This window comes from Pipra filicauda, unplaced genomic scaffold (assembly GCF_003945595.2).
Source record: "Pipra filicauda isolate LSUMZ 115617 unplaced genomic scaffold, ASM394559v2 scaffold128_size5466820_pilon, whole genome shotgun sequence".
NCBI classification, from domain to species: domain Eukaryota; kingdom Metazoa; phylum Chordata; class Aves; order Passeriformes; family Pipridae; genus Pipra; species Pipra filicauda.
Genome location: NW_024103751.1, coordinates 3552747 through 3578922, shown reverse-complemented (window position 1 = coordinate 3578922; position 26176 = coordinate 3552747). Strand labels below are relative to the sequence as shown.

General features: G+C 39.7%; 1 protein-coding gene across 2 annotated transcripts in view; it reads right to left on the bottom strand.

Annotated features, from left to right (window-relative positions):
• Window positions 1-23266, bottom strand: part of FBXL4 (F-box and leucine rich repeat protein 4) — a 55031-nt gene extending 31765 nt beyond the window's left edge. Inside the window, exons 1-5 of one of the 2 annotated variants that reach the window (XM_039390757.1) lie at window positions 22650-22744; window positions 16222-16387; window positions 15064-15653; window positions 6927-7037; window positions 5806-6151 (exon numbers count right to left, since the gene is read on the bottom strand). In XM_039390757.1, coding sequence (XP_039246691.1) covers window positions 5806-6151; window positions 6927-7037; window positions 15064-15572 — 966 coding nt within the window. In that variant the 5' untranslated portion in view covers window positions 15573-15653; window positions 16222-16387; window positions 22650-22744. Of the gene's footprint in view, window positions 1-5805; window positions 6152-6926; window positions 7038-15063; window positions 15654-16221; window positions 16388-22649; window positions 22745-23194 lie in introns of those variants that run through there. The other variant, XM_027726111.2, reaches the window with a different exon arrangement.
• Between the last annotated feature and the right edge of the window lie 2910 nt (window positions 23267-26176).

Genomic DNA, 26176 nt, shown 5'->3' with positions numbered 1-26176 from the left:
GTTAGTATCTTGATTTTTCCTTGGCTCAGTCCCATACTTAAGCTTTAAAGTTGCTTAACACAGTTTTGTTCATCATTCTGAACAGTAGATACTTAAACATATATACCTATTTTTCTAAGATCATCAATTCACTTAAAATAATTTTCAATATTCTGAAAGACAGCTTCAAACTATTTTGCAACCTTTCAGCCATTCCACACTCTGTAAGCCACCTAAATATCTATTTTATTACTGCCTTTTCCCTCAGACTTTTCTCCTGTGTTACATACTAAGATTTCTAGAGCTGAAAGCTCAGCAAAGGCTGCACAGTTAGCTGAATTTATGTCTACAATTAATGTGACATAATAATGTCTGATAAAGGCAAAGTAACACAAATTTTTTTCAATGAGAAAAAAGTCATTTTGTAAGTTCCGAGCAGTACAGATAATGGTGAATGAAACTATAAATGCCTCAACAATGTCCCTTTACACTAACTGACGACTTCAATGAGTATTTCATAACATACAGGATTGTTGCAATCTTTCCACATGTGAGATGAGAACTCTCACCACACAAAAAGGTCTCGATCAGAAAAAAAAATAAATCTGTCTTTATTTTTTACTGAAATTATGCTACTTCGTAACATCTAGAATGAAAACATACAATGAAATATCACTACTATGACACTACATTATAAAGAGCTCTTTTTCTGGCTCTGGATTAAAGAAGGGTAACAAGTTCCAAATGTGCAGGCTAATAACCATTAATCACCATTAGCCTGGAGTCTGGTGTCTGTCAGAAATCTGATTTTTATGTATGTGTATCCTAGCATAACATACAATTTGATACCACGAGTATGTGACGTGATAGGCTGTACTGTGCTAGGCTGTGTTTATGGCAATTCCAAGAATGCTACAGAACTGACTATCTGCTTTGAAAACTAATTTCATAATGCAGTTTCTTACAAACAGTTTTTACTCTGCCTTTATGAAGAAATATGACAATCATTATCATTTCACAATTTCTTATAAAATCGATCAATAAAAACAAAGTTTATTAGAAAAACAACAAAAGGAAGTGTAAGAAGGAACACAATCTATACAACACTGATTGCCTTTTCAGGCTATGATGGACTTAAAGTACAAAAGTACTTTCTCTCCCATTTCCAGGGCAAACATGGCACACGCCAGCTTTAAACATCTGGTGAGATCAATGGCCACTACAGTGAGAACCTCCAAGAACTGGAGGTTTCCAAATCATAATTATCTACAACAATTCAACAAACAGCAGTAAACAAAATCATTGTGTGCTAAGCACAGAAAGAAAGGATTGTGATTCATACCCAACCCATGTGTGTTTTATCATCACCATAGTCCCTGACTGCAGCATCTCACATATATGCATATTTTTTGAATGATCAGTTAAAAATATAACATGAGAAAAAAAAATTACATCTTACCTATTGCAAAGCTGCTTAAAAGCTAAGAGAGCATCTCCATTCTTCAGTACACAGAGTAAAATTTTACTGATGGTGTAGTTCCTAATAACACTTACTGAACCAAAAGCTTCTCTAGCATTTTAAAGCTTTTTTGCTGAATAACAGCAAGCAACAACCATTTGTACCTAATAAAATACTTTCTGTGGCTAGAGCACAATAATGCAGAACTTGACTTGGTCAGAAAAGAATGCCTGGATGATGGTCAAATCTACAATATCTGCACTTTCTACAAATTTCCTTTTTCAGTTCTCCAACGTGAAGATGAAATGATTTTACAATACAAAAATACAGAGATTTATGCACACCACTCATTTAGAAGCACGCAAATGAATGACTTGCAATTTTTTCATTCTGCAGCCAGAGCTGCTACAACAGCTTGGACACCAATCAGAATTGATACTAAAACATGCTCAGATAAAGGACAAAGGATATGTGCACAAAGAGGAAAAGGCAGGAAGGAGAAGATGGTATTCTAGAGCTTTTGACCTTTCTCAACATAGTTTAAGAAAACACAGAACCCTGGTTCCACAATCGTATGGCTTGCACCAGCAAATGCATGCACATTCAATACTGCACGTGAACACCTGAAAAGTGGATCTTGCAACTGTTTCACAAAACACAACCATTTAAGTCTCTTTTTTCTTTATTCTACTCACATAACATGCTTTGGTGGAGTCGATTTTACATCACCAGGCCACAGGCTCTGATCCTTTAAGCAGTGGAAGGCTGTAAAAGTTTTAAGACCCTTCTTGATCCAAAGAACAGAAAAGGATTTTACTGGCAGATTGCACAATCAAACAACTGCAACTCCAGGAAGACTAAAGTTGGAGGGATCTTCTCCATGTGCCACTAGTCAGTCTAATCTGCTACAGCAACTGGCAGTATATTGGCTATCAGCTGAAAGGAATCTTGTGACATATGGTCATCAGCTGTTAGGACAACTTATAAGAACCTCATGAATTTCCCTTTGCAAAGAAAGGCATAAAATCTTGGAAGTCTACAACAGTTTGTTCTGGAAAGACGCAAGAAGTTTATTGTTAAGGGAAAAAAGTGTATTGCACTTAAAAATGCTCTTGCTTATTGCTCTGATTTGTCTATCTAAGTACCATTTAAGGGATGCAGATCTTACTTTTGGGACCCATTTCACAGAATAGAGGTGCCAAATCCTCATTTAACAGTGAAATTCACTTCTCCAGCAGACACAAACAGCTCATAAATCTTATAGGCAGCTGTTGGAAAAATTAGTTTCAAGGAATGACTAAGATGTCATTTGTATCTTTTTATATCAACATTTATATAAAAATATATTTTGGACTTCAGCATGCAGGATTTCTCCTGACTCTCCTCTGGAGAACAAAAGTTGGCGTTTTGGTACTTGGCACATCTTGGTGAGTCCCAAACTGCACAAGATGTACGCTGTGGCAGGTATTCTTCACCTTTCCCAAAGGCTTTGAATTTGTTCAGGCCTTCAGGTCTCAAGCATTTCTGCAAAGCCAACTAAGACTAAGGCCATACTCCTTCCACTTTACATGCTGCACAAGTTAGCCAAAGAACTGAGAAGAAAGACAAGGACATGAAGTGTCTCCTATAAAATTCTTTCTCAATTTTAAGGTAGTTCTGGAGAGGAGATGATAGATAGCACAAGTACTTCACAGCTATTTAGGGCTGGTTTACACCATCCATGATCAGGGAAGAAAAATTCTCTCACCTAGGTCATCCAAGAGTTCACACTTTTTTCTACAGAAGTCAGTGCCTGTGAGTCAAGCATTTTTCTCAGCTTTTTGGCAGGAACAGTCCATAATGTTTCTCTAGAATTCTTACAATGATTTTTGAGCTCACAGTGCATCAAGCCATTCCTAATGCCATTCTGAGGAACACCACAGTCTATGAAAGGATAGTCTATGGAAGTTTCAGAAAGACAACAAAGGCAAAACAAAGACTGGAGGAACTGCTGCCTACTTAGCACAACCCACTCAGCCCGTGTGTTTTGTGAATTACAGAGAGTAGTATGAAAAAGCCTCAAAACAACTCAAATAAAGAATAGGCATATGTGTGAAGACTTAGGACAGCTACACATTGACAATCAATATGCCCTTACAATGAGATACAATTTTTCATATACTGTATAAATGAAAACTGGAAGGAGTCAGCAGTTGCCTTACTTCATTCTCACACAGTTCGAACGGTTCCCAGAAAACTCTGACACTTGTCAGTCTTGAAGACAGCATGCACAGCATTGTTCCCATATCCAATATGATAAAAAACTGTCACACTACAAAGAACAACATTTTTGGTTTTCTGATGCCCAAACCTTCCAGCTGGACTAAAAAGAGATAGACTGGGATTACTGCTGTCACAAAACCAGTCCAGAAACAGTCTCTTCTAGTTTTCTGACAAATATTCCACCCATATTTTCAGTTTCTTTAAATCAAGGCAGAAAAAAAAAATGTTCTTGATATTGATAGACCATATAAACTTATTCATGAACCAAACATGCTAAAAAATGGATAAAAAAAGGAAGCTGGTAGACAAACAGGAAAGCAGAAAAATACAAAAAAGTACATGAAGACAGAAGTTCATAAGAGTAACAAGACTACACAAACATTCCCTAAATTAAAATTTTAATATGTATAATCAACCATTTATGGTTGGATTTGACGATCTTAGAAGTCTTTTTCAACCTTAATGATTCTGTGATCACATGAAACAGTAAAGAGATTGATTCATCTCTCTGGTATTCTACTATACCATAAATCAATTTATCCAGCCTTTTCAAACAAGAAAAAATCCTATATTTAAATGAAGTTTTATCTACAATTAACTTCTTTGAATTACTAAAACCAACATATTTGCAAACAGTTATGCAAAATACTTTTTTTACTTCAGTACTGATATTCAAGCACCAACAGTAAAATATATTAAATAATACACTGGCTCTAGGGAAAAAAAATCAAAACCAAACCACCACTAGAGCTAACTCAGGATGAAGTTAGTATCCTCATTTATTATTCCACTGCAGCAACAACAAAAAAGACCCAAACAAAAGTCAAGAAGTTTGGTTTCAAGAGAAGAAAGATAAGAGTTGTTACATTCTCTTCCCTTCTCTTTCCTCTTTACAAGCACAGTAAACTTCTGTAGGTTACTAGGATACCCTTCATGTCTCAAATTGGGGTACTTAGAGACAAAAGATGTCATAAAACCAAAACAGTATTTGATTTGAACAGATATTTCTGCAAGCGCCCTTCAATCATCGGCAGCATCTCAGCACACTCCCTTCACTTTCAAAAGCAAGTCTAGTTCAAGTGAGGAGCACGCTGAGCACTGGATGAGCTACCATAGTAAATAAACACTTGCTGCTTTTGGCATACTGCAGCACACCGAAGAGCAGGAACAAACTTGTCTCTGCCCAAGCCCAGAGGTCTGACTGGCAAGAAGAGGCTCCTTTCCACCATGTGCAAACAGTTTATTTCAGGAGAGGTGAAGATAATTGTTTTGTCTCTCAATTCTTACACTAACCAGGGTACCAGCCTCCATAAACAGCTACATCCCAGTGAGAATGGCCTGGCCTGCACACAGTATTCAGTAATCACACTCCAGAATCTCATTATACTGGAAATTACAGGAAAGAAAATATTTATCTACTGACTCTGAGCACAATCACAACTGCCATGCTTCCAGGGGATCTGAAAGGAGTTTATTCATAACTGTTTTCTGTGCTAATGATAGAACAAAAAGTAGCAAGCACTGAAACAAGACAGTGTACAGAAGTCCATCTATAAGACATTTTACCTGCACCACGATTCAAAACTTAGCTGGCTGGAAGAAGCTTATTTCATAATAATACGAAAACATAATGGCAGTCCCTAGAACAAAGTTCTGTAAATTTTGTACGAGAAAGAACAGGAAAACAAACTTTTAGCCTCTTAAAAGCTATTTCCACTTTCAGATGTTGATTCAACCTTTTCGTATCTCTTTCGTATATTTTGTTTGTGAAGCATGAGGACTAAAAACTATCGGAAAACTGCTAGAAGCTTCCAAGTTCAAGAGCTGGAAATTCAAGGCAAGAATAACTGGTGTAAAAACTGTGTGTGAATGCACAGATTCTTGAGCAATAAGAGTGCAGTAACTATGCAAATACCTAACATCCATCCATGGAAGTAGATAGACTTACATAATTCAGGCATACCTATACAATAACTGCAGGAAATTCACAAGGAATTCACAGGGATTCGCAAGGAACTGTAACCAATCTCGACCGATACCCTGTAAAGCACCTTTGCACCCTTAATGATCAAGACAATGATTGAGTATAAACATTCTTTTCTTACCTCATAAGGCAGTTTATCAAAATATCCGTTAGTCGGCCATTCCCTGAGGGTAACGATGCTGAACTGCTTATTAAGGGTGTCCATTCCACAGCCATACTTTTCTTCATCCTCATCTTCATCTATATCATTCATATCAATCATTGAAGTCTTTAGTGAAAGCACAGGTCTCTCTTTCACACCATGTAGCACTACTGCATCCAATTCAGTGTAATAGTCCAGAAGAGAGCTGTTCACTTCCAGTCGGATTAAGTTTGTAGGAAAGTTTATCTGTTTGATACAAGGTGTGAACTGCCGAGCCTGAGGACCATTCACCTTTGTAGGTGCCTCAGACCAAAGTATTTCCCATCTGTGAAAAAAAAAATTACACACACACATACAGTATAGGGATTAAAATCAAAGTTACTAAAGCAATTCCTGAACACAGTAAGAGGGCAGCTTCTTCTGTCAGAAGTATTTAACAAGTGAGAAACACGGTTAAAAAGACAACAAAATTTATGTTTTCCCTAGATTTTATAAATATCCTAAGGATGAATTTAACAGGGCACACTAACTCATGACCTTAGCATGTTTTTTCTGCATTGTTAAATAACAAAACAAGCTGTAGACTCATGGTCACACACTTGTTACTGTTACTGGTGCACAAGTTTTTCTAACATCTCACAGGTAAGATAATCATAACAAATGGATTACAGATGTCTTCACAATGATGGCATGTTAGTCTAAGTATACAAGGAACAGTCTTGCCATGTAACCCCAACATACAGTCATCTGACCTCTCTTATTTTCCACAAAACAAAACAAAAAAACCCCAAACCCCACAGCTCACTCTTTTAACATCAAGCCTGTCTAAATTACAGTATTGCAAGTTACTAAAAAAATAATCTAAACTCTACTTTGTTTACCTGTCTAGACAAGCAAAATATTCCTTTTAAAAGTAGTTCACTGTCAAATTAGGAAAGAAAGTAGAATCTTCAAGTCCTTCTTTAAAGGGTCCTTTACAAAAAACGCTAGAATTTCCAAACTGCAAAACTGAGAAGTTTTTCTCCTCTTTGGTCCAGTGACAAGAGGTTCAGGGCATGCATAAAATTACTGTACATACATCTTTACTTGTACACACAGACCTCAGATTTCCTCCAGTAAGTGACAGGGAAACCTGTCTCCAACTCAGTAATCTGGAAGAATCAAGTCTTACATTCCTTAGGTCTTCAGCTCTTCCAAACTTGCCAAAAGGCCTGAAAACAGAAACGTGCTCTTTATATCCGCATGAGTCCTCATCCAGTGAATGGAAATCCTTCAGTCACTGGTACCCATGTTTTTCCTCCCTCGAGTCTAGTTAATTCCTAAAGAAGGAAGCCTCTAGCAGCCACTGCTGCTACTCTCTCTGACAGTATGCTTACCTCGATACCAATATACACGCTTCCACATCTTACTCCATATTCCATCTCTTTTTGATCACCCTAGTCCCAGCTTCAAAAATTTCTCTCAGACTACTTGTCCTGGCACATGCATCTCAGAAGCACCCTATCTGCTCCCCTGTATCTCAGCATCTTGGCTTTTCTTACCAGATTCCATGCAGGGGCGAGGTGGGGGAGTGGAGAGGAATATCAATTAAAAAATAAAATAAAATCAAACATGCTTTATTTGCAGAACAAATTGCTTAAACTTTTTCCATCAAGACAGAAAGCAAAGTGGACTTCCATTAAAACATTGCACATGGTATAAGGTGCAGAAGTTTGATATTTGTTACTAGGAAAATTAATTAGGAAAAAAATAGGGAAATTAATCCATATTGGCTGAAACTTCCATTTCACAACTGACATTTTCAGGTATGCACAGATAAATTTTCCTAACCTATATCAAGCTGCTCTCTAAGTACCTTACAGTACAATGAGAGGCTTCCAGAAGTCTTATGTCAAAAAAATAGTCATGAACTAAAAACAAACATGCAAGACATGAACACGTGGCACATCAGAAAGTACTTATGCAGGAGAGTGGACAATTCTACCCTAAAATTAACAGTTTTCATAAGACAGACTTACTCATGAGAAAAGCTTTCATTAATTTATGAAATTAATGCCAATTCATGGCAAAATAACAGACATCCCACTGTCACACCCTCTCACATAGGTCAATTCTCTAAGCAAATACTTAATGTCAGCAATGCACGTGTGATGTTTCTTGAACACATCCAGATCACCATCCGAAATTTTGCTTAGACACTTCCAGGTACCCACTCAAGCCATCCTTAGGGAAACTCAAGGCTATTTTTTCACTAATTTAGCAAATGCTGGACCATCAGCTTCTAACAGAATGGGTCTCAGTTACTGACTTTCCCTTTGGTACCCTGAAGAGAGGACTATCTAGCAGTAGTAGAGCTCTGGAAAAAAAATAATGCATCTGGAGATCTAGGTTCACCAAACTGGAGTTCAATAACCAACTTCAGCAAGCAGTATCTGTTTTCCAGTCTTTGTAATAAACTAGAGAAAATGAAAGACATGTAGGATGACTTTACAGTCTTGTGAAATTCCACATTACATACCAAATGCTGATGAACAACAAAACCAGTGACAATTTTCCACTGTCCTTGTCATATTCTTCTTTTCATCAACAGCCCACCAATCTAACTTTAAAGGAGTTAGCTCTTGGTTTATCTGGAAAACCTCAAGTCAATCAGGTTGATTTGATGTTCTTCTCTGCCTTGGTGGCACTGCACACAAGAACAAGCAACAGCAATCACTCTGAGTCAGGGTTGGTAGATTCTTCCCAAGTGTAGGTATACTCAACACACCCATTACTGCAACTGGAAGTGATCTCTTCATCTAGAATCACCAGCGTGATACTTAATGGGCTGCACATAATCTGAATGGGATTGAAGAACTCACAGTGGGATCAAAAAAGTCTAAATTTCCAAGGGGCTTCAGTAAGAATCACATGTCTTCTGTTCTGGAGCATTCTTTTTTTATGGTTACCCATTTAAAAATCTTTCATAAGAAAGGCATTTTTACAGTCAATCCTGGTTTGAGGGTATATACCAAAATCAGCTTCCCTAATAAGGTTGCCTGCATTTGTTCCAAACTTAAGGTGCTCAATGAACTATTTAACTCAAAACAAAGAGAAATTGAACCTCAATAAATAACGTTAAAGAAGACAAAGGAATCTAGCCCTTTCCCTGTACCAAATTAATTAGGTAGCTCTCAAAAAATCAAGCAGCATCAAATGATTGCAGGTAGCACATCGTCTGTCGTCACTTCTTGCAGATACACAGTAACAACAGATCAAAGATGTTGCAATGAGTGTGCTTTGATAAGAAGGTTTCACCAACACTGTGCTAGAAAGCCTCAGTCTTTGCAGTGCCATGCAAAGCCTGAGTAAAAGCCAGCAACATCTGTATTATTTTCTCTAGTGATTAAAGAAAAGGAGGACTTTACGTGGGTTTCTCCATTCAGCTTTAATGGACTCGGTTTTCCTATTAAATTTGTCTCTGTCTCATGAAAATAGACAGGAACTCATTCTGCTCTGATACTAAAGACTCCATACACTTATGAGGTAAAAAAAAAAAAAAAAAAAAGGATTCCCATTCCCCTTCCCTTGCCAGGAAGGAAAATACAGTCTAGTGATTTCTAGGCTGAGAATCATATTTTCAAGGTTTGTGTCAAATGAGAATACATTTTTAATGCTTGCTTAACTTTTGTTGTCCTAATGCTGTTGGAAAGGTTTTTAATGGCTAGGATGATGCCTGAGCAGACCTGGTTACTTCTGAAGAAATGTATGTAGTAAGAGAGAGTCTTTGGAAAAGACTCTAGAAAAAGTAATCAGATTTCTCCCTAGCAAGACAAGATTAAACTTTGCTTGCAATCTAATGAAATTTCTTGCATTGTCAAATTGAGATTGGGGTAGAAAGAAATTTTTTTTTTCCTGTTTCTTTTTCCCCCTTATTTACCCAGAAGGCTTACTCTTGGTGATTCCCTAATGGCTTCTTCAATGTAAGCCCTTTTAAAACATTTTGATATTTCTAATAGGTAGCTGTTGTTAAACATAGTTTAAATGGGAGCTGTCAAGTAAAAATTTTTTCAGAAGTTTTTCAACTTTTTCCTTTTATAAAAATAACTTTACAGTTTAAATTTGGAATATAAAAGGAAAAATTCATCCTTTTTCTGTTGTGGTCTTTTTTTAACTTAATTTGACGGTTTCTTTTATATCATGTATTTTACAGTGACACTGTATACTCATGTGCTTCTATAAAAGCTCAAAACCAGAGATTCCTAACTAGTCTGAAATGTGTGGCCATGCTTGGGGTGATGTTTCATAGCATATATCCTTATTGCTACATGATGATTACCTCTTCAGTAGGTTAGAGACTGTCTTGTGACTAATTTTTTCTTGTTTTCTACAGATAAAATGTAACACTGATTAGGTTGTTTCTCACAGGTGAGATACCATGGTCATTTGTCTGGAAGCAGTTTCATTCTGCCTTGTGTGCTCCTGCCATTTATTTCTATTTAATTTATTTTATTTCGTGTCATTTAGAATTTTGCTAGAAAATTGAGCATGGCTCAGTGTTTCCTAGCTTAGTTGTGTTTGCTGTACGCAAAGTTTCTCTTTCTGAAGGTCTTGAAGCCTGTAGAGGCAGAAACTGCTGCAAAACAGAGGAGCAGGCTAATGAAGATGGACAAAGTAAAAGGCTCTCTCCCCTTCAATTAGGAAGTTCATTGTATTTAAGCAGTACAATGCTAATTCAGATGGGAATGTTGCAGATTTGTTTGCTGGCAGCCAGGATAGGGATCAAAATGTCTGATCAAAATAACTATCCCCCCTTCTAAAAAAAGGGTGTGAAACCAGAAAGGTAGTGGACTGAATGTAAAATATGATCAGCTTTTACTCGGAGACAGTGACATTCAGATGGTTCGTTCACTCTACCTTTTATTCCCTATGAATCTCAGATCAAAACACCCAAAACACTGCTGATACCATCAACACATTAGAGTGTGATAAGGAACCTTCAAGGCTGTATCTCACCTACGTGTAACACACAACTTCTAGGCATTAGTGGTAATCATAACACAACACAATCAAAAATAGGGATCGATTTCTTCCCCACATAAAAACTGAGATTTTATATTACAATATTCCCTCAATCTCACACTACTATTTTTTTCTTAGGCTTTCTGCACTCTGATAATTCATGTAACAAATTTGTACATGGAATGTTAGTATACTTTAAGGAATTACCAAACACCTCTCACCAATCAAGGTGTGAGTGGTACAAAAGAAAAGCGCAAAAGGTCTCCATGTGTTAAAACAGCAGTTTCTCTGACATTTATGAATTTTAAAAATTGGTTTATGTGAAGGAGAGTGATGTAGTGCCTTCTGTCTCTAAAGCAGCCAAAAATATGAGAGGACAGAAAATTCTCAGCTGGATGCTGGTTAAACCATAATGAAAAAACTTCAAATTACCTGTCATGTTTTAAGCATTAGGATCATTTAGAAACAATTACATGTCCTCTGAAAAATACATGCTTATTCCTATCCATGAAGGTCTGACTCCATCTCTACAAACACTCTGAATAAAGTTCACCTGAGCCAGCATCATACAGAGCTGTGATAGCAGTATTCAGTGCACCAGCAACAAAGAAACACAACCAAAGACCTCTTTCTGAACACCTGCATGAGTCATTCTTCCTTGCAACTGAAGCATAAAGTGAACACATGGGCCAACCATGTGGGTGTTAGCCATTTTTCAACAAGAATATATAAAATCCTCTTGAGCAAGTATTCCGGTACACCAGCTCCTTACAGAGCCTCTTGTAGGCTGCAAGCTTTTGCACACAGAAAAGTCTTGGATGAGCTGATGTTTTAAATATTAAACAAAGAGAAAAAAGATTACTAAGCTGAACTAGTATAATCCGCTAAACACTTAAGCAAATCTCAAATGTTTTCCTCTCAACATAGAGTCCACCATTAATTTGGCCTTCTTTTTATATCAAAGCAGGAACTGGTGAAAAAGAACCTTCCTAATGACCTGCTGTAGTGGGTTTCTGTGGCGGGGTTTTGGTAGCAAGGGCGCTACAGGAGTGGCTTCTGTTAGAAGCTGCTAGAAACTTCCCCTGTCCCGTGGAGCCAATTCCAGCTGGCACCAGGATGGGCTTCCTGAAGCGCCAGTCAGGAGTAACAGTAACACCTCTGTGATAACATATTTAAGAACTGAAGGTTGTTGTGCAGAGGAAAATTCCAGCCAGGGAAGAGCAAAGTGAGAATATGGGAACAACAATGCAGATACCAAGGTCAGTGCAGAAGGAGGGGGAGGAGGTGGACCAGACGCCAGAGCTGAGGCCGCTGCAGCCCGTGGTGCAGCCCATGGTGGACTGTAACCCCCATTCCCCATCCTCCGGCTCCACTGGGGGGGAGGAGGGAAGACATGGAAGGAAGGAGGGGTGGGGAGAAGGTGTTCTGTAGATTATTTTACTTCTCACTCTTTTGCTCTGATCCTGTTAGTAATAAATTTAAGTAATATCCCCACTTTTAATCTGTTTTGCCTGTGAAGATAATAAGTGACCTCTCCCAGTTCTTAACTCATGAATCCTTGGCTGTTTTTTTTTCTCTCCACTGTCCAGTTGCAGAGGGGAGTGACAGAGTGGCTTTAGTGAGTACCTGGCATCTGGCCAGGGTCAACCCACTACACCTGCCCTTTCTACACCGGTGTTCAAAAACACACCCGTAGTCAGCTGATAAAACAAAGCAGCACTGGAAGGTTTTTTGGTAATAAGGCGATTTAAAAACTAGTATCAAAAGAGTCAGAAGAGGAAAACAAGGTTCTAAGTGCCTTTTGAGTAAGTAGGACATGGCCTTTTTTAACAGGAGAAAATAGTATGCCAGTTCTTCAAGACCAAAACATCAGTTAAACAAGGAATCATCTGAGATTACGGCAGCATTCCATCTTCAAAAAAAATAATTCTTAGCTGACAACTCAGAGAACTTTTGGAAGTAAGAACAAGGGACCAAGAACTGAAGCAGAAAACAGACTGCGCCCTTGCAACTTCTCAGATTCCCCTCATAAAGGTGAGCAAATGAACAGAGGAAAAATATTGCATACCTCATGTGGAGAAAAGGTCCCTTCATCTTCCCTTCAAGACACTATGTATAAGACATGTTTGTCTCCTTTAGAAGAAAGGAGACAACCTAAATGTGCAGCCCTGAACAGACAAGTCCTGCTGAGGGAAGGTAAGCTAAAAGAAACAAAAGAAGTCCCTCTAACACTTCTCTAGCATCAATACTAACAAGTACTGAAGAGGCAGCACAGAGAACTGGTTCCAAGGATCCCTGAGACAACCTTTTTCTCACCAGAAATGTTGTTAAACTATGCAGGCAGGACAGAAGGTATTCTTGCCTATAAATTAAAAACCAGGGTCCTACAGAAGCTTCATCTTTTATCATGAAGAAGGGAGTCTGAGTTCTCACTGATCACACCTCAAGAGGAGTCATAAAGCGCATACCCAAAAGTTTTATATTAGTATTTTCACTTCCATCTCCTTTTACCTCTGAACAATTTTCTCTCTTTTTTTTTTTTTTTTCAATGCACCTCACTAAGTAGCTCCTTCAGTTAACATTTCTTGAGCTTTCCTCCAACACTTCTCGGTCTTTACCGAGGTGTACTATTTTAAGAACCTAAACCTAAACAGACATAAAATAGCATTAGCTTATCAATCAGAACTATATCCTTGTGATGCCCTGAAGCACCCTATGTTACAATTACCCTAATGCAATATCATCAAGTTACAGAAATAATCTCTGCATAAGTTCTGTGCTACATCATAAAGAAGTAAAAATCTACATCATAAAATAAAAAAGTAAAAAGAATGTTTACAGAGTAATTGCCCAAAAGTTATTTCACACTAGGTTCTAAACTTGAAAGTCTTAAAAGCTGCCTTCACCACATATCATTCTATAAATAAGTTCTGTGTTACAGTGCCAAACACACTCATTCTTCTGAAGTTAGGTGGCCTATTATTACTAGTTTGACTCATCACTGTTCCTTGAATTCATGTTTTTGAGCTCTATTCTCACTAGAAACTTGTAAAACAAACAACTGCTCTTAAGAACGGTATATGACAGAATCATACAAAAGATACTAATTGTGAATTTTGAATACATAACACTCAATTTTCCAAGAATTTTCGAATGAACATCAATGGCCTAGTATTAGGAAGCAAGGGATACTAAGTTAGACCTATAAGTATGCTTTTTAGCTGCATCTGTAAAAGGCAAGACAGGAAAAAACACCCAACATCCAAGCTAATACTGGTTATACCACCAAAGTGTGCATTTCAAAGTAACAGAGTATTTGCTGGCATACTATTTTCTACAGCATACATTTTCTTCTATCAGCTCTCCCTTTCTTTATAGCTTTGGTATCATTTAATGTCTTCTGATATGGAGTACTTTGATTGCATATACTGATAGCTTTTCCCAATGCTTTTGCCCACTATGTACTTTGACCTGTTCTCTTTCTCCTTCCATTTCTATTTCCTCACCTCCTCACTAAGAGCTTCACACCTCATACAAAGTGCTTTATTTTACTATATTACCACTCCCCAGGTCACCATCTTCCTGACCCCCCAACTGAAATTTCATCAGGACTCTACTATGAGGAAAACCAACAGGATCAAATCAACTTCTTTTAGCCTATGCAGTGAGCGCAAAAACAAAGTGCAGCTCATACCCTTTGATCAGAACAAAAATAAAGATCTGACAAATGGCATCACCTTTTGTCTGACTGTTCTGTGCTTCTGGTTTTAGTCTCATTTCCATATGAATAGTTACAGTGCCTGATTATACTATACACGCATGCAGAGAAGAAAGTTTATGGCTACTTGAAGCAGGGTGATACAGCAACAGTGAATCCTCAGCTTCTTTCACACAATTTGCTTTTCTTATTGGAGGAAGAACTCAGACCTGCCATTTCAAAAGTGGTTTCTGTACAGACATAATAATTATTGCTCATAAAAATTCCAACACAAAAACTATCATTACACAAATTAAATTTGATATTAGGAGCTGCAATAATTCCTACAAAACATCCACATCTCTGAAGTTGTTATTAAAACATGTCACCACAGTTTTAAAACCACGCAGAAATAAAGTAAATGTTAGTGGGTCGGATGCAAAACAGATAAATACTAGAAAGTAAACTTCATTAAACAGCACTGTGTGTAGCATTTAACATCTTACAGGAAAGCATAAGGAAGAAAAGAAAAAAATTACCTTACTTCAGCTGGTGGATTTTGAGAGTAAGGATTTGCAGAGCATGCTAAAATCCTGACTACAGCTCCAGGATGATAGGTTTCCAGAATGTGCACTGCAGTGGGATAAACTGGTTCTTCAAAAGCAAGTTCCACGTAGTCTTGGCTACAGAAGGTGGATGGTGTCCTCTTGAACGGCAGCCGAGCGCTGGGGCAACGATCCCACCAGGTCCCATAAGTTCGAAAGACAGCAGTCTGAGTAAAGTCACCAGAACTAGGGTACACATTTGGAATACCTGCTAAATTCCACATGGTATATGACATGCTGTTTTCACTGCCATAGTGAGAGCTGAAATCCAACACTTCTTTGGCATACTGAACTATTTCAACATTGATAGGTAAGGCTCGGGTGTTTGATTCAATCGCCCTCCGACTGTTCATTTCTCCTCTCGTCGCTGTCCTAGCTCGGCGCCGAAGGCACATATAGTAAAACATGCTCAGAACTGTTAACATGGGAAACACTGGTGACATCTAGATTTGACTTAGGAAGAATCAAAAAGTCAGGAGTCCTTTATAAGGTGCATTAACTGCTTGTGGTGCTTTGGAAAAGAGCTGATAAAACAGAATGAATAAACATAGTGAGCAGATACAACATTCTTAGAAAGCAAATTGTGCTCTTTCTAATATCCTCTTAAACAAAGTACTGCTACTAAAATACTAACAAACTGTTAGATTTTATTTTAAGATAATTGTTTAGTTGGAGGTTAATAAGTGTGGCTTCCCATTTACTGTGTTTAAAAGAAGAGAATAGTGTGAAGAAACATTAGCCAAAACCTGCCCTCAAGCAAGAAAAAAACTAATGGTTAAATTAAGCATTATTTCCAGGGATTTATAAGAAAAAAAAAACTTGCACTGACTTAGGGAAATGAAATCAAGTATGAAATTAAATGTGGCTCTTGCCATAAACAATTGTAAAAGAGTATCTCAAGACAGAACTTCACATTGTGAAGACACAGCTTCTTAAAACCATTGTGAAAAGTATTTTCTTAAAAGCATTGTGAATGGTTTTAAGAGTCAAAAAAGTAAGCTTTGGGCCGGTAATCTAAACCAAAAACTTAACGTGCTGCTTCCTCTATCAAAGTACTAATCTGAGAAAGACTCACAAAAATACCATCTTTACCATTTGAAGTTGTCCATGACAGCCTACATCAATGACAGAAGGGTCACCAGTCTCCTGAAGGATGCTCAGAATTCATTAACAATATCATCTGCCTTTAAGCCATGCAACAAAGTAAGTCTTCAAAAGAGTCTTGGCATCAGAAATTCTCATAGAAAGCATTTTACTCCTGAAGAGAGAAAAATTTTTTCACTTAAGTAATAATTCCACTAAACATAAAATGTACTAGATCTGCATACTGTTAAGCTAGTTAAAAAAATCAACACAAAACATACTATTAATTAAGGATACTAGTGTGTTTTACACAGCCTACACCAACACAAGTAAAACTATCAAATAAATACGTTTAACAATTAAAAAAAGCTAAATTCAAGGTAAGTCACTAAAGTTTTCTATTTACCACAGTGAAGAAACATTTATAGCTGAATGTTGGCTACAGGACACACATATCATATGACACATATGATATGTATCATATTCCCTACTAATAAAGGTCCTCTTACATATGCTGGTCCCATATTTAGCAGCTGCTCCATACCTGCATGATGTAAACTGTGAGGTTTACCAACACACAACAAAATGTGGAGCGTATTCTCCGGTTTCCACTGACAGTACACAACACACTTGGGCTATGAATTCACATCCTCCAGTAACACAAACCATTTCTCACAAACTGGCCTTCTGATTATGATTACCTTGTTCATCAGCTTTAATAGGAGAGAATAAGGAGTAATGCCTGCAACCTGTTAAGAGGCCAAAACAGGGATGACTAAGCATGTCTCAAAATAGAATAAATGTTTCTTCAACAGCCTGTACTGGAGTTGCCAGTTAGTTTATCAGAGGATTACATGCTGTGGTAATCTCTGAACCAAACAAGACGTGACTCTTCTATTGCAGAAGACAGCTCAAACAACAACTAACATGATGCCTCACGCTGCCAGGCAGACAAACCACATATTCAGTGTTTGCCACGGGTACAAGCAAGGCCACACTTCAGAGTTTTTGGAAGCATAAGCTTAAAGTAGGGTAGACAATTAAACAAATGGAGACTTTTGTATGCCTCTATACAAATCCACCATATGTGCTTCTCGGGTCAGTTGCTTGTTTCCCATACTTAAACACACACTCACATGTACAAACAGCTCTCTTTGAACGTTTCCAACAAGGTGGTGGTGTAACAGATAAGGACAGGCTGCACTATTTGCCCCTCTTACCTATCACAGAAAGAAAATTTACTAAAGAAGTGTTCACTTCTCACTTTCTTGACTCTTCTATTATTTGCCTTTTGTTTAGTTCCTGTCCTTCCTTTTCACATGTTGAAATAGCTGTCAACAACATGAATTACTTCTGAAATTCAGTGAAGAAGGGAATGCATAAGACAATATGCTGGATCTACTTCAAGCTCCCCTGGAATGCCAACAACCAATAATGTCTATTTCCCCCAGACAACCTGAACCACCTTTTAGAAAAGACACTGGGAAAAAAGTAGCACAATCCCGAATCTCTCCTCCTTAAAAACAAAACAAAACAAAAAAAACCCCAAAGTAAACAACTTGAAACTGAAAACTGCTATTTTATTTTTTCAGAGATGTTTTGATGTAAGCAAAGATTACACATACATTCTCCTTCTAGATTTTTCCTTCTTAAAAAATCTATATACAAAATATGCCAAAAGACATTAAACTTCAACAAAGGTACTGCTATCAAGCCCTGGACTCATGGGTAAATCAGCATATACACTACATTCTAACTCAAAATTTCACCGATTAACATGATTTGAAGGCCCCTCCATGCAAATTATGGCTTTCCAGATCTCAGTTTCAAGAATCATTCAGATGGGGTACTTCGAGATCAGGTGGGAATCACTTTATCTCACATACACAACCTACACAACTTCGTGTCTGCACTGCAAACTCAGGTTGCCTCTAGCCACAGCCCAGAGCTCCCACAGTGCTGCTGTAAAACCCAGCTGTGCTCCTTATCAGCTCATCCAAGGGCAGCATAATCGTGGAGTGGTTCAGAGCTGTACACCAACTAGCTGGCCACTTTAAGCCACATCTAACAGAGCAGTTAACTTGAAATCATGCTGCAGATTTTCCATTAGCAGAAACAGAGTGGGTCATTCTCACTCTGGCAACTTGATGATTTCATAAAACCTGCAAAAATTTCATATCCTCGATGCTGACACAACTTTATCAATTTTGGCTGGCACTAGTCAACAGGCTCAAAAGTAAGTAAGTAGGAACAGAGAGCTTTCATAAAAATGTATTAGTTTAAATAATAGAAGTGGAAGTAAATTAGTTCTAAAGAGTTAAGAACAATATAGGATTTAGTTGTTTATAACAAGTAAGAGGAAAGAGAAAACTATTCTAAAAGAAGGATTAAGTAAGCATTAGGACTACAATACAAATAGGAAGTCTTCTTCTGGCATTTTAAAACAAGCATTAATGATTGTGTGGAGTTAGAAGACCAATGAAAAATTGCTCCAGAGGTTAAAGGATAATAAGCTAGTGAAAGAATTACATTAAATACAGATCAGTAGGGTCAGATGATACAAAGAGATTTTTTCAGGAACTAACACAGGTCAAGCCGATTTCTAATTAAAAGGATTTAACTTTGCAAAAAAAGATAAAAATGCAGACTCAGATCTATGCAGAACATCAAGACAAACAGCTCTGGAGCAGAGCAGTTCATGTACATGCAAATTTTATGTGGAAAACTCCTCCCTCCCACAAACTGCTTGATTATTTTAAAGAGATCCGTTTAGCCCATGTAACTACGCCTTCCAATCTCTGGCAGCGTCCTTGGCCTGTTGCATATTATTGACTTTCTTTTTACAGGCATAATTATGCCAAAGTGAAGACTAATAAAGGTTTCTTTTAAATGCATCTTTTTATCCTCCTCCCAAGCAGCAGCCTTCTACTTCTTTTATTTGCTTTATTTCATATCATTAAATTGACTGAAATGTTGCTATTAAACACCAGAACCTTCAGCAGCCACCAGAGACTAGCACAGAAGACACTAGCAGTTTTATTAGAAGCAAAAAGCAATATGTTATGAACATACAATAACATTGTGAGGTGCTTTCCTATGTCTACGTGTCCATTTTGCACTTCCAGGCTGGATCCGATTCCCAGCCTCTCTCCAGGGCTGCATGAGCTCTGCCCTCCCATCTCATGCTGCACAGACCTATCGCTCTCTGCTTCACAGCCACCTCTCCAGCCAGCACTGCTGGGGAGTCAGATGAGTCCTGGGGCTTGCCCAGGCAGACACTAAACACTCCTGCAAGCAAGTCTGTTCTTCTCCCTGAACCAAAAGATGAAGTCACTACTGGCTCGAGGGGGCAATAAGACTGCAAGGGCCCCAAGTCAGACCAGCTCAAAGGGCCACTGAAATGTTACTTCTAGTTTTACAAGACAGACAGGACTCCAGAAAACCACACTGGACTAGACCTGGAATAAAACTTTAAGAGAGAGAGAAGCTACCTTCTTTCAAAATACATTACAGTGCATCACATTATTTACAGTATCTCCTACCCAGAATATTACTTAATTGACAACTATTTCAATTATATGGGCAAATTCCCTTTCTCTATCATGAATACCCTTTCTTCCCTTCATGCTATGCATACAGAAAGTTTTCTAAGACTGTAATGCAGGATTTGTGTAAAAATGTAACAAGTAATAGATACTAGATTTATATAAAAAAAAAGAATGATGGCATATTTCATCCCTGAGCCATCCCTGGAAAAGCACGTGATAGACAAGAGTTCATACTATTTCAAGAGAAGCAAATATGGTATATAAAACACGTATACACCAGGTTTGATTCTTAAAGCCAGAGAGGCAATAATTCCTGTTTACACCAGTGTGGGAAGATGGCTAGGGGTAAAAATTAGAGGAAACTGAGAAGTTATAATCAAATCTTAACAGAAATTCTAATGGTACAGAAATTACAGGGTAAAACGCAGCTGCTACTCCCTGGATGGAAAGCAGTTGGCAGTTCCACAATGATTCCCCATACAACAGTAAGCACCTGCTATGGAGGATGAAACGGAGGGTGGAGTGAAGACACCACAACCAGGCTCTGTGGAAATCCTTCCAGGGAGGGGAACTACATGGTACTTTGCACCTGACAAACGGCACAGCACCTGTCAACCAAGGGAGGTAGGAGATGTCCTGCTGCTGAGCCAACAACTGTGGCAAAATCTCTCTCCTCAGATGAACTTGGTTCATTAAAGCCTAACTGTAATATTAGTGCACGCCTCCATCCCAAAGTTACCTGCCTCCAAGTATGACCACCGCCCACTGGGCATGCACTCTGTATTTTTTTTTGACTGTATCTTTAAAAATGAAGTAAGACAATTTTACACCGATCACTAATAAAGGTATTTATGACTACAGTCACTCAAGCTCCACCTAAAAAAAAAGAAATAGCATAAAAGTAAGTTGAGAATGGGGGAAAAGTTATGGAAGACTCCACTGTAACTGCTGGAATCAGTCGACAGGCTGAACCTGTCTTCTCCCCTCATAGGGAACCCTGTTGTGTAAGAACCACTCTGTGCACACTGAATACTTTTACTGGGACTAGAACTTGTCTGTGTATTGCTTTGAATATGTTTTTTGCAGTCAGATACTATCATTGGCAATCTTTGAACCTTAACCTGTCACAATTTTCTATTTGTAACACTGTTTTCCCATAAACTGTTACTGTGAGTCCTTCATGGGTGTTGGCAGCCGCTGGCAGAGGGTAACACACTCTAATAAAGTGTGAAGACCCACTGAGGGGTCTCCCTTACCCTGTTGGCTTAGCCCCCTGAAAAGGGCAGTCAAATTGCCCTCTGATTAAGACAGACTGTTCAGTGAACGGTCCCCACAACAGGACACTGACACACTGGTTAGGCATGAGGGTCTCAGCTTTTCTGGGCATTGACAGACTAATAAATCACTGATGAACTCTCCCCACACTAAGAGTAGAGGAAATTTCCCCTTTTCACATGACACACGACTTTTGCTAATCTCACACTTGGGAGTACTGAACAGAGTTTTCTTTCATTTGACTATAAAAGAAACAGCAATATTGACAAATTACAAAGAACATATAAATGACAAAAGCAATAGATTGTACTATCTGTAAAAAGATTAATGCACTTCAATATATGCATCTTACATAAAAGATGGTAAATGGGAAATCTCTTAATTATCTTTGTACACTAATGCACAGAGGGAATACTGGATCCTTACATTACAGTCTAAAACAGAGTACTTTTACCACAGGTTGGCATCTCTTGCTGTTAATTACCTAGATTATACCAACATCTACATTCAATTTGTTGAAACTAGAAGCAATTATTAATTAAAAATTAATAAGCTCTTACAGCATACTTTAGACTCGGGCCCTACTTGCTATGTTTCTTCACATAATGTATTCTGGCACTAAAACTAGTCATTTTACACATTTTTAACTTATAAATTTACAGTTTGAAGAAACTTGGAATATATGGCAAATTCCACCTATCTAGAATCTCCCTTGTGTTGCCATCATGAGCACCAAAACACGCAAAATCGAAGAATTTCACACTACTTCACTGACTGCCTTTCTGCTAGGACCAGACTCATTGCGTGGTTTAGAATCGCAATATAATGGAGACAAAAGTTCCTTCGGCACCTATGACATGCTCATGGTGGCCATCCTGCCTTCTGAAGGCTGTCTTCATGGATAAAAGAAATTGCTTCTCAGTAGGTAGCCATTTCTATCCAAAGCCTAATGTCACCAGCATTATACCACTTCATTTCGACCAACTACCCTTCCAGCTATGGTGAAACTCTCCTCTTCATGCCAAAAAACTAAAAGAAAGAAGTCCCCATTGAATACTACTTTTAAAAAGGAATTTGAGTGCATTTGTCTTATTTGTCTTCTCAATCTTCTCTTGACATTTCCTCTAGACCCTGTATAGCATTTACTTGCTGGTCAGCTGCTTCCTCACCGCATTGATGACAGCTATTAGTCCACATAGTTGTTATCTCCCACTGTCACAGAATCAATTAGGTTGGAAAAGCCCTCTGATTGAGTCCAACCTTTGACCTAAAACCACCATGCCAACTAGACCATGGTACAAGTGCCATGTCCACTCTTTCCTTAAACACCTCCAGAGACAGTGGCTCCAGCACCATCTCCGGTAGCCTACTCCAATATCTCATCACCCTTTCTTTGAAGAAATTCTTCCTAATGTCCAACCTAAACCTCCCCTGGTGCAGTTTAAAAACGTGTCACCTTTTCCTAATCGTATTCATTCAAGTCCAAATGATAGCCATTCATCAGCCTGCACTGGTAAAAAATAACAATCCACAAGAAGTGAAGCACCCCAAAGCAGATAGGTGGGGAAAAAAAAAAAAAAAGAAGGAACAAAATATCTCTAATTCAGCTCCTACCCTGCCTTCTGTGGTGTTGTGATCGGGCAACTGGGTAGAGGTGTAAGTGTGTAACACGCAGGCGGGACATCCGCAGGGGAGAGGAGCACAACCCGTGCCCAGCCCTGCCCGCTTTGTCTGCTCCCAGCACTGTTCCTCCTTCCCTGCTCCAGCCCATCCCCACCACTTCCCACCCCTTAGGCGCTCGCGCTCTCTGACGACAGGGCTAGTTCCCTTCCCCTGGGGGAGCTCCCGCCGAGGCCCAGGGACAGCGGCGGGGCAGCTGCAGGCGGGACCGCCCGGTGCCGCCGCTGCCTCCGCGCCCCTTCCCCGACGCGCGGGCACCAGCGCGGCCGGGCCCTGCCAGACCCCGCCGGGCGGGCGCGAACACGCACGCACATACATACACACATACATACATACGTACACACATACATATATACACACGCCCGCAGCCGCCCGCCCCCGCCGCGCAGGGCCGGCCCCACACGGGAGCTCTGCCAGGCCCGGCGTCGCGGCCCCCCCGCACCCGCCCGGCGGCGCCGCCACCGCCGCCGCCACCCTACCCCGTCCGGAGGGCGGAGCCGCCCAGGCCGCCGGTGCCGCCGCCGCGCCGGGCGCCGCCGGAAGCCCCGCACGGAAGGCGGCGGGGGCGGGAACCGGGGGAAGCGGCGCGGCGGGGGCGGGGCCGCCGGCTGCGCCTGCCCGAGCCCCGGCGCGGGGCGGGCCCGCATCGTCCCGGCGGGCAGCGGGCGGCGGAGGGTTGTTAGAGGATGACAGAATCATGAAATTTTAGGAGTGGGAAGGGAGCTTAAAGATCATCTAGTCCCAACCCTCCTGCCATGGGCAGGGCCACCCCCCATTACACCGGGTTGCTCAAAGCTCCGTCCAGTCTGGCTTTGAACACCTCCAGGAATGGGGCATCCACAACCTTTCTGGGCAACCTGTTAAGAGTGTCTCACCACCCTCACAGTAAAGAATTTCTGCTGTTTATCTAACCTAAATTTTCCCTGTTTCAGTTTGTACTATTACTCCTTGTCCTACTACCCTTACAATTCCTGAGGAAGAGCTCTTCTCCGGCTTTCCTGTAGGCCAGCCTCAGATACTTGGAAGGCTGCTATGAGGTTTCCATGCAACCTGCTCTTCTCCAGGCTGAACAACCCCAACTTTCTCAGGCTGTCTTCGTAGGGGAGGTGCTCCAGTTCTCTTATCAACTTCGTGCCCTCCTCTGGACTTGCTCCAACAGGTCCACATCCTTATGCTGGGGACACTAGAACTGTGTACAGTACTCCAGATGGGGTCTCAAAAGAGCAGAGTAAAGGGGGAGAACCACCTCCTTCAACCTCTGGCCACACTCCTTTGGATGCAGCCCAGGACATGGTTGGCTTTCTGAGCTGTGAGTGCACACTGCTGGCTCATGGTGAGTTTTTCATCAACAATCACCTCCAAGTCTTTCTCTGGAAGGCTGCTCTCAATCACTTCTCTGCCCAACCTGTAGGTGTGTCTGGGATTGCCGTGACCCAGGTGTAGGACCTTGTGCTTTGCTTTGTTGAACCTCATGAGATTCACATAGGCCCACCTCTCAAGACTGTTAAGGTCCCTCTGGATGGCGTCCATTCCCTCCAGCATGTCAAATTATTGCCATGTTGTGCTTTGTGACTCAGGCCTGCTCTGGCTTGTGTCATCTTACCTCTGCAGACATGAAGACTGCAGTGATGTGGGCACCTGCCCGTGATGACTCCCAGACTGGTTTCTCCCAGAGGTTTTTACACCAGGCAGCATATAAGCCTTGCCCTAGCCCCATCCCAATAGGGTTATGCTTTTAACGTGGTGTTGGAGTCCCCGGCATATCATAAGGCAAGCCCTGATTTTAATTAAACTTAATGAGTACTTGCTCCAGCAAACCGCAGTGCCTCTTGGGTTCCTACCTGGCATATTGCAAAGGTATCATGGTTTGCATCCATATCCTTTAATTTGGTACATGCATCCAAGCATTTGTGCTTTCTCTCCCAACCGCCACTTCCAATTAGAGCTTCTGCACTGACTGTCAAAATTGCTGTCACTCAGTCTAGTCTCCTCAGGTCTCCAGTGATGCTAGTGGACTGTACCTGGGACTGTTCAGTTACAGTAGAAAACGGAGTTGCTAGTAGTCAAATATAATTCTGAAAATCCAGAAAATATTCAAAATACTTGCTATCTAAGGTACTTTTTGTATAATGCTTTAATATAAATTCTGTATATTTATAATAAGTTGCAAATATAGAAATTTTTAAGTTTAGTATAGAGTACTTGTCAATTGCTAACTGCAGCGGCAGACAGGCCACCACACAACCCTGCTTTCCACAAGCAGACATGCCAGGATGACCAGTTTATAGGCAATTCATACCCCTGCATGCACCTATGTGCACACATACAGAAATACACGTACATACGCACGTGTTTTATATGCCTAAGATGCTGCCATACTATTTTAAAATAACAGTTCAAGCCCCAACTTTTAAGGCACTGCTTCTATGGAAGAGGAAGGTAGGCCCTTCAGGTTTCAGTGCCATCAGTGTAGTATGCTTCTTGGCATCATTTAGACTCACCTCATTCCTACAATCAGGTGCTAGCTACAGAGTGTTTATAAAGGTGCTTTCAATAACCACCTTCCCAGGAAGTGGACAACTTAAAGTTTGAATTTGTAATACAAAATAAAATTGGAAACAATAAGTTTGATGAGTCAGAAAATAGGTTAGGCATGAAGCTGAATTTTTGTAGTTTATTTTGTTTATGTTATTGTTTTCATTTTATGTTTTGTACATCTCATGCTATCCTCCCTTTGTAAATTAAATGAAGAAAAAGGGAACACTTGCAAGGCACAATTTATCTAACTAGTTTAAGACTTCTACTTTAGCATTAATATATCACCTAAGAACAGGAACCCAAAACTTTTTATTTCTGTCTATTGGCAGCTATAAAGAGAGAGCAAGCAACTAGTTCAGACATTTGTACAAAGGTGTATGTTTGGCCAAATCATTCCTATCCTAAGTTTATTTTCATACTGTATTGAAATTGATTTCTGTGTCAGTGCAGAAGATGAATATGAGAAGTTTTTCTATAAGTCCACTCATCTGCCAGCTCACAGAGGCTGAAACAGACTCCTTCTACTTAAATTTAGCATTGTCAGAGTTCTATGTTTGGATAGCCTGCTAGGTTTATTCTATAAATCATGAGGAGACAGGCATACCTCCAGGTGATCTGGCTTATCCCATTTACTCCTATGACAGGTGCCTAAGAGGCACAGAAAGTATCACTGCTTGGAGGTACACCTCTCTCCACTTAGCATAGACCATCCCCAAGCTTTTAGACAGCAAATAGGATGTGCTATGTCTGAACACATCCTTAACAAAGCAAAGAAATTACAAAACCAACTTCATCATTATTCACAGAGGTTGCCCAATAGCAGGTAGCACTTTAAAACTGCAGAGAGACTAGTATTTATTGAAGGGGGTAGAGGACGTTGGGTGACAGTGTCCTTTTTGTCTAGGCTGCTGTCTCAAAGTCAT